General features: G+C 48.5%; 2 protein-coding genes across 3 annotated transcripts; both read left to right on the top strand.

Annotated features, from left to right (window-relative positions):
* The first annotated feature begins 1493 nt into the window (after positions 1-1493).
* On the top strand, positions 1494-3934 carry HOXD10 (homeobox D10). The gene is made up of 2 exons (XM_032190551.1): positions 1494-2235; positions 3657-3934. Exons 1-2 carry the CDS (start codon positions 1494-1496, stop codon positions 3932-3934), a joined length of 1020 nt encoding a protein of 339 aa, XP_032046442.1.
* A 2528-nt stretch (positions 3935-6462) lies between these two features.
* On the top strand, positions 6463-9115 carry HOXD9 (homeobox D9). 2 transcript variants are annotated; one of them, XM_032190499.1, is made up of 3 exons: positions 6463-6510; positions 7818-8441; positions 8828-9115. In XM_032190499.1, exons 1-3 carry the CDS (start codon positions 6507-6509, stop codon positions 9067-9069), a joined length of 870 nt encoding a protein of 289 aa, XP_032046390.1. In that variant the 5' UTR covers positions 6463-6506; the 3' UTR covers positions 9070-9115. The 2 variants fall into 2 exon arrangements, with proteins under 2 accessions (XP_032046390.1, XP_032046389.1); XM_032190498.1 differs by lacking the exon at positions 6463-6510 and having other exon boundaries at positions 7769-8441.

The raw sequence follows: 9115 nt of genomic DNA, 5'->3' as shown, positions 1-9115 counted from the left end.
CTTGCTCCTTGGGATCTGAAAGGGTGTTTTGATGTTAGAAAGGCCCAAAATAAACAGCCAGATGCATCCGAAACAAAAATTATCAACAAGTTCACTTTGTGTGGGTAAGAGTCCTTGACAACATTAGTCCCAGATAAGAAATACTCCAGATTGAGAACAGTTAAAAGCCAACCAGCCAGCCAGCCAGAAGCAAAGAAAGAAAGAAAGAAAGAAAGAAAGAAAGAAAGGAAGGAAGGAAGAAAATGAAAAAAAAAATAATAATAATAAATGCCCTGTGCCATCACTATTTAAAATGTAACAGGTTCGGGTGTAAATATGGGTACGATGTGGGGGGACACTAAAACACGTTTAAAGTATTGGGATGCAAACATCTAATTTGCCATGTAGGCATTTACTGGTGCCCTCGGTATTTTTTTTTTTAATTTATTTATTTTTTTAATATTCCAGCTGCACTCATCACTCGTCATTCGAAAAAAGAAAAAAGAAAGAAAAAAAAAGTTACTCGATCAGTTGCAGTAGGGGCATGAGTTTCTGTATATATATATATATGTATATATACGTATTTTTTGATGAGCAATACTACAGAAGGAGAAATTATCTTATGGTGCTTTCAGTTTCCCGGGCAAGTGAAAAAAATGTATATATGTATATATGTGTTTGTGGTTTGTTTTTTTTTTTTTTTCACAAGCCGTAGTGAGAAAGCATTGTAATATAATTTTAGGAATGTATTGTAACTATAAAACTCGACTTATGACAAAAGTATAGCTTTTAATATTTGACGATTTGTGTTAAAACAAAAATTGACCTTCTTGGTTAGTAGCGAGGAGAAAAATCAATGGTATAATTTTCAATAATTCATAACGCGAACGCCATTATGCTAAATCTTAACTATTAATCTTATCCTTTACAAAGTCTCGATTGATTTGTTAATAAAACATCTTCCCGTGCGTGGCAACAGCGGGTATAACTCTTTAAAAACCTCCAGAAGCAAGAAAATTACCAAGTAGCCCGGGAATGCAGATGAGGGCTTTTATTGATCGCCCCTGCCTCTCCCTAATACGCACCAATAAATCCCGCAACCTCTTGTACCTCGCGCTCGTCAGGCAGCACGCACGGCTTTTACAGGATCCGCGAGGGGAGGCAGCGGGCTTTTGCCGGCCGGGGGAGCGGCAGGGGGGCCGGGGGGGGGGCCGGGGCCGGCCGCGCGGTGCGGTGCGGGGCTGCGCGGGGCTGCGCGGGGCTGCGCGGCGCGGTGCGGGCGGTGCGGTGCCGCGGCGGCGGCCTAGGGGTCGCTGTTGACCGCGGCGGGGCGCGGCGGGGCGGCGCGGCGGGGCGCGTCAGCGGCGGGGCGGCGGGGCGCGGGGCGGCGGGCGCTGCCATTGGCCCGGCTGTCATGTGGTCGCGCGGAGGCATCGGCGCTTCCCCGGGAATGTTTTCCTCGAGATGTCAGCCTGCAAGGGACACAGGCTCTCTTCCTCAAATTCCTGCCCAAAATGTCCTTCCCCAACAGCTCTCCTGCCGCTAATACTTTTTTAGTAGACTCTCTCATCAGTGCGTGCAGGAGTGACAGTTTCTACTCCAACAGCGCCAGCATGTATATGCCACCTAGCACAGACATTGGGACTTATGGGATGCAAACCTGTGGACTCCTACCGTCTCTGGCTAAAAGAGAAGTTAATCACCAAAATATGGGTATGAATGTACATCCTTATATACCTCAAGTAGACAGTTGGACAGACCCGAACAGATCTTGTCGAATAGAGCAACCTGTTACACAGCAGGTCCCCACTTGTTCCTTCACTACAAATATTAAAGAAGAAAGCAATTGCTGCATGTATTCCGATAAGAGAACCAAACTCATTTCTTCAGACGTCCCTTCCTACCAGAGGCTGGTGTCTGAATCATGCCCCATTGAGAACCCCGAGGTTCCCGTCCCAGGATATTTTAGACTGAGCCAGACCTACGCCACTGGGAAAACCCAAGAGTACAATAATAGCCCCGAAACGAGTTCAACTGTAATGTTACAGTTAAACCCTCGCGGCAGCTCCAAACCGCAGATATCTTCTCAACTTCAGATGGAAAAGAAAATGAATGAAAACCCGAACAACCAAGACAGCGCAGCTAAAGTCTCTCAAGTGGAAAGTCCCGAGCCCAAGTCCACGTTGCAAGACGAGAGGAGCTGCCTGCCCGAAGGCTCCGTGTCCAGCCCAGAAGTCCAGGAGAAGGAGAGTAAAGGTCTGTATTACCGAGTTTAAACCGTACCGTGGTGTAACTCCAACACGCCAGCACCCTAAAGCACGCTCTGATATACTAACGAGCATCACAGCCAGCACATTTAATGGTAAGAAGTATCGGGCTGCAGGTGCTGTGCCTCTGAAGATTTTGGCAGGCAAAAAAAAATAAATAAAAATAAAAAATGCTACACAAAAGGGTCCAAAGCTCTGCTTTAGAGACCTGCCTCTCTTGTGCATGCAGACCGGCTCTGTGATGCGGGGAATATCTCTGGGTGCTCCTTACTGCACTGCAGCAGCCAAAATCAGCCAAATACCTTTAAAATAGCAGGTCTGGAGGTTGTAAAATACGACCAGCTCAACTTTTCTCTCGTAATATTTCGCTGATTTCTTGTTTGTTTGTTTGTTTTCACTGAGCCTGCCTGCTCTTTGATTGCATTTAAAGTTAATTACGATCCTATTAAAATAGGTGAGGAATAGGTGCTACCAAGCTGGGTGAAGTTGGAAACAAATGCACAATGCAAGCAGCAGCCCGCTGCCTGCCTGATCAAAACGTGCAAGGTTTGAACGTGGTGCTTTAGATAACCTTGGGTTTCTCTCCAAAAAGTGCAACGTTATTTTGAAAGGCGTATGAAAGCTAAAGGTGGTGTTTATCTAATTTTATTTTCTCCTTAGAGGTGCAATAAAGCCTTCGTTTCGAACGGCATGTGTCGAGGAATCCAAAACCGGGATTTTTTTTCCTTATAAAAATGTACTTTGCAACCTCTAGGTCGATTTCTACCCTACGTGTGCATGGAGATTCTCATTATATGAATTACAGCTAACGGCCCAGGTCTAGGTTGATGTGGGGCGGATTCCTTTCTGGTGAAAAAATAAAATCAAATCGAAAAGGAAAATGGGGAAAAAAAAATGAGAGAGAAAAGAAACCCGAGGTGGACGGTGTTGGTTTCACGTGCATCATTTCGGCTGGGGAAACGTCCATGTCTGATGCTAGGTGTGCGTGTGCAGCTGAGCTGTGGGTTGTGGGGAGGCTGCAGAGGAGCAGGCTACGGGGCTCTCCTGCAAGCGGGGCATCTCTCCGGCCAGCGCGGAGCCGGCCGAGCCAGCCTCGGGCGGGTTGCAGGCGCCAGAGGGTGCCCGGCGGGCTGCGGGGGGGCCGGGCGCCAGCCACGAACTTGAGCGAGCCCCTCCCGGGCCGCCCGGAGGCTCGGGGCCGGCGACGGGGCCGGGGGCTGGGGTTTGGGGACCCCCCGGCCCTGCAGAGCCCCGCGCCCTGCCCGCGCCTCGCCCCGCCGGGGCCTCGGCCCCGCAGCCCCCCGGTCTGCCGGCCCCGCGGAGGAGGGTTCATGGCCAAGGGTACACTCTAACAGACGGAGGGAGTTTTGATTTTTTTTTTTTCTTCTTCTTCTCCTTTGATTTTGATAGAGGAAATCAAGTCTGATACTCCAACAAGCAATTGGCTAACTGCAAAGAGTGGCAGAAAGAAGAGGTGTCCTTACACTAAGCACCAAACACTGGAATTAGAGAAAGAGTTCTTATTCAATATGTATCTCACTCGAGAGCGCCGCCTAGAGATCAGTAAGAGCGTAAACCTCACTGACAGGCAGGTCAAGATTTGGTTTCAAAACCGCAGAATGAAGCTCAAGAAGATGAGCAGGGAGAACCGAATCCGAGAACTGACCGCTAATCTGACCTTCTCTTAAAGCCTAATCCTGGGGGTGGAAACAGTGAGAAATGGGCACAGCACCACCAGTTGCTAAATGCAGGAGAGACTCTGGCAGAACCCGTCATTTTCCTTTTTTTTTTTTTTTCCTTTTTTTTTTTTTTTATGGTAGAATGTGACTCTTCGTACTTCTTTTAGCGCTGCAAGTGAATATGTATTACTATGACGAGTATATATAAAACCTAGCACGTGTAATTTATTTTTGTTCTCATCGTAATGCAGGGTAACTATTATTGAATATTATCATTTGGTCTTAACTTATTGGAACTGTCGAACATCCAAGCAATGTGACTTTTTCATGTTTTTACTAACAAAATGGTATTTATGTGGGGCTGTTACACGGGCCATAACATTTTGAGTACATTCAATACTTTAAGAAAAAGGGGGGAAAAACTTTGGGGGCGGGAGGAAAGAGAAGCACATTATAATGTAACTATCCTCGCAAATGAACTTAGAGATTGTCCTTCGTAAAATGGAATATTTCATTCTTCTCCATTGTAGACATTTTCTTGTGGTGCATATGTGGAATAGTAGTCGTTCAGCAGCAATATGTCCTTCTTGTGCATGTTCTGTTCGCATGTATAATGCAATAAACTCTGTAAACTACTGCGGTTCCTTTGGTTTTCTACAAACGTTTGAAGTACGGCTGCAGGTTGGTTTCCTGATCTTTCCTTATCAGCAGCTCTTTGGACTGATGTACCTTCTCTCCTTCTTGTCCATTTTCTGGTCTTTGTGTGTGTCTGCCTGCTTTCCTTTCTTTCTTTTCCCCTTTTTCTTTTTTTTTTTTCTTTTCTTTTTTTCCCCCTTCCCTTCTTTTTAGGGGTGGGGTGGAGTCTGGGGCGGGAAATGATGTAAAGTTAATTTATTTATAATTGTGTCTGTAAACAAATGATTAATTGATAAAATGTTGTGTGATGTTCGCAGTCTAACAAACTGAATGCAAAAAAAAAAAAAAAAAAAAAAAGGCAGAAAGAAAGAAAAAAAAAAGTAGTAAAATATTATGACCTAAACTGGACATCCTCATCCAATCAACTCATAAATGGTAAGTGATAAAAAATCTTTCTACCACAAGCTGTCAGCAATATGTGTGTCATTTTATTTGACGTTCCTATGTTGATTTAAAAAATAACAGTCACTGCCTGCTTACAATGTGTAGACTTTGATTTCGTGTCCTTACTTGCTTTAAAAAAACATCATACCAAATGCAAAGCTGGGTATAAATTAATGCGAGGAGTTTGCTTCTTGGTCAGCTCAAGAGCCTTTAGAAGATGGTGGATGGGGAAATATTCCCTCAAACATCTGGCAAGTTTGGGCTTTTGCGAGCAGGAAAGCTCCCAGGCGTGCTTACAGAAGTACACCAGCCTCTCCAACCCCACTTTTGTGCCCCTTCACCATTTTTGTTTGCTCAGAGCTCGTTTTATTTCCCGCAATTCCATTTTAGTAGCACACGTCCAGATAATGAACTTCACGACTCTTAACCCTTTCGGCGCATAGCTGAAAAATATTATTTGCAGGGTCCCTGCCCTGGCAGGGGAGGAAGAGGGTGCGGGTGAGCGGGTGGGAGCAGAAATACCGAGCAGAGCTGGCTTGCAAATGAACATGACACCAAACCGAAGTGTGAATACTTGGGCATACTTTCACCTTCAAACACTACTGGAAAAATAGCGTGGCTGCTGGCTGCGCTGGGAAAACAGCTCGCCCACAATCAACGCCCAGTCTTCCCCTAAGCAGTTGCTAAATCAAGAAATGAAGCGCAAGATAGTGCCAACGTTTTCTGCCTTGGTGACACTGATATTGCTCATGTTGCAGCTGGTGGCGTTGCATTTTGCTCGCTTGTCGCGGATATTGAATTTCAGCAAATGCTTTCTCATGTTTGCTCGTAGGGCAGAGGAATATTTTCCTCAGCCCAAAGCATCACCATTTTGAAGCTGCGGGAGCCGCAAGCACATAGGTATGCAGTGCTTGTTCTTGTTTCGAAAACAAACAACAAAGCGGTGCTCAAATCTCACCTCTTTAGATATTGCGCACATTTGAACCATCTTTATTTTTATTTTTCCTTTAAAGATACTCGCTTCATCACCGAAGAAGTTTCGACAGTGGGGACTAATTAACTGGCTCCATACCAAGTGTTCAACATATATAAAAAAGGAGGTTCACACTAATCTGCCCGCTTTATCATTTTCTATCTGTGTGCAGCGAGGGGCAGTTCCTCGCCATACAACAAGCCCTGCTTCTAGATAAAATAAAAGGGAAGTCTGAAAATGCAAAGGAAAATGCTAGAGCGAGATGCCCAAAAACTAAACAGAAAAAAATAAATAAATAAAAAGGAAAAAAAGGAAGAAAACAAGCTAAGAGAGTAATAAATCATTAAATAAACAGGAATTTCAGTCCCTTCCTCATACCGGCCCGCGAGTAGGAAGTGTTTTCGCAGTGCTGTTGTTTGTGTCCTCAGCGGGCTCTGCTGTGGGCTCTCCACTAACTGTGTGCGTTTCCTCCAGATCCCGACACAGCCACCTTCCCTCACTCAGAAGAGCAGAAATGTGCGGAAGACCATGGGTAATCTGGTTTTCAATACTAACCGGGCATCTTGTGGCTCGGGGAAGGGGGACTGGCTCGGGGAGGGGAGAGAAGGAAGAGAAAGCGAGGCGGGCAGAAAGCTCCCGCAGGCATTGAACGTGGCCAGCCGGGGCTGGCCGGCCCCGGTCCCCCTGAACTCGGGCGGAGGAGGCAGTGGGGCCGGGGCTGCTGCAGGGCCTTCTCGGGGTCCCCCCCGGCCAGGCTGCCCGGGGGCTCCGCGGCCCCAAATTTTCTCGGGTGCAGCAGAGGCGTGCGCCCAGCCACGCGTCGGCCGTGCTGGGAGACACAGGCTTCGCTGTTCCCATCCGTCCGTTTTATTAGGGACACATTAATCTATAATCAAATACACCTCATAAAATTTTTATTGAAAGGCATAAAATCATTACAGAGGTCTTCCACCTGTTTTAAAACAACACAATGGGCATCTCTTTTAAAACGCGGATCCTTCCCATGGAAACTTTCTGCCGAGGGAGGGGGGCACGGGGACGGATAATACTACCCGCACACGCTCTGAAATATGGAAGTACCGCAATGTGCTTTTACTGTAACATTTTCCTGTTTTATGAGAAGTCGTTACAGTCCCAGCTTGCGATGGTTTGTTTTTACAGGCAAGAATCCCCCCTTCCCAGCGGGTTTCCTCAGCAGCTCGGAGTGTGATTAGCAAGCCAAGGCTGTTGGATTTATTTAAACACCCTGCCTCTCGTTGATTAAGAAATGAATGGCAGAAATCACTCAGACGACGTGAAGAAATAGTCCGCGCCCGCCGCGGCCGTGGGCTGCCAGCGCGGCCACGCCCGCCGCGCCCCGGGCGGGCAGGGCAGGGCGGGCAGCGGGCGGGCAGCGGGCAGGCAGCGGGCAGGCAGCGGGCAGGCAGGGCCGGCAGGGCCGGCAGGGAAGGCAGGACAGCGGGCAGGGAGCGGGCAGGGAGCGGGCAGGCTGCGGGCAGGCTGCGGGAGGCAGCGGGGAGCGGGCAGCGCGGGCGGCCCCGGCGCGGTGCGGGCGCGGTGCGGGTGCGCGGCGCGCTGTGCGGTGCTGTTGTTGATGATGATTTTTTTTTAATCACAGCAGCCCCAGTTTAGCGGATTGATTTACTCGCAGTATTGGTAAATATGATCACGTGGGCCCCGCGACCAATGGTTGAGGCTTGCAGTCTGCAAAATACTACGATTGTTCTCAGGGAGGGTATCATATACAGTTAACAGTGTAACCTTTTATATGACTAAGAGGGGAGCCTAAAATGTCGTCTAGTGGCACCATAAGTAACTATTATGTCGATTCTCTCATAGGCCATGAAAGCGAAGAAGTTTACGGGAGTAGATTCGTCCAGGGAGGTCACAGTGCGACCTCCAGGCCATCAGGTGTTGCAGAGAGTTCAGATTTTTCCTCCTGTAGCTTTGCGCCAAAATCCACCGTGTTCTCCACCTCCTGGTCCACGGTTCACCCTCAGCCGTCTGCGGCAATGACCGGCATCTACCACCCCTACATGCACCAGCCCCACTTAGGGGCAGCCGACGCCGGCCGCTACGTGCGCTCCTGGATCGAGCCCTTCCCGGGCTTCCCGGGCGGCGCCGGCGGCGGCGGCAGCGGCGGCGGCGGCGGCGGCGGCGGCAGCGGCGGCTCCGCGTCCAGCTCCGGCTCCTCCACCGGGCGCCACTACGGGATAAAGCCGGAGACGGGAGCAGCCGCCTCCTCGTCTTCCTCCTCCTCCTCCTCCTCCTCCAAAAGGACTGAGTGCTCCTCGTCCCGGGAGTCCCAGGGGATCGGTGTGCCCGAGTACACGTGCAGCTCCTTCCTCCAGGAGCCCCGGGAGAAGGCGGCTGCCAGCAGCTCCAAGGACCCCGCCGCCTGCAGCCACAACCCCAGCCCGAGCAGCGATCTGAAGGAGGAGAAACAGCAGCAACTTGACCCAAGTAAGTAAAAAAAAGGAGAGAGAGTGAGGGGGAGAGAGGCAAGGAGAGAGGCAGGGAGAGAGGGAGAGAAAGAAAGAAAGAAAGAAAGAAATTGCCCCTTTGATTTATTGCCGAAACCTGTAAGGCTCGAATGTGCAAAACTGATAGTTTTACTAACCTATAAAAACGTCTAGACGCCTACCCCAGCGCAAGCAGCAACAAGCACCCATAAAAGACTCCACATAACCACCTACCATCAAGACATCATTTGTACAGTAAACAGACTGGGGCATTAAGGCTTTTATGATAATTCCTCCAAAGTTGTGAAAACAGTCCATCCTTCGTTAAATTAATTTAACGACCTTTCTCCCCCCCCACCCCCCCCTCATATACCTCCCTTCTTTCAGATAACCCTGCAGCAAACTGGATCCACGCTCGTTCAACAAGGAAAAAGCGTTGTCCCTACACAAAGTATCAAACTCTGGAACTGGAAAAGGAATTTCTCTTTAACATGTACCTCACCCGAGATCGCCGTTACGAAGTAGCTAGGATTTTAAATCTCACAGAGAGACAGGTCAAAATCTGGTTTCAGAACAGAAGAATGAAAATGAAAAAGATGAACAAGGAGAAAGGCAATAAAGGAGACTAACGCTGGGGTAGAAATGCAGCTGGGGAATATTGCTTTAGTTTTGAGT

The sequence above is a fragment of the Aythya fuligula genome, chromosome 6 (assembly GCF_009819795.1).
Source record: "Aythya fuligula isolate bAytFul2 chromosome 6, bAytFul2.pri, whole genome shotgun sequence".
Lineage (NCBI taxonomy): Eukaryota > Metazoa > Chordata > Aves > Anseriformes > Anatidae > Aythya > Aythya fuligula.
The sequence above is the reverse complement of the archived record's forward strand: the minus strand, read 5'-3'. Positions and strand labels throughout refer to the sequence as shown.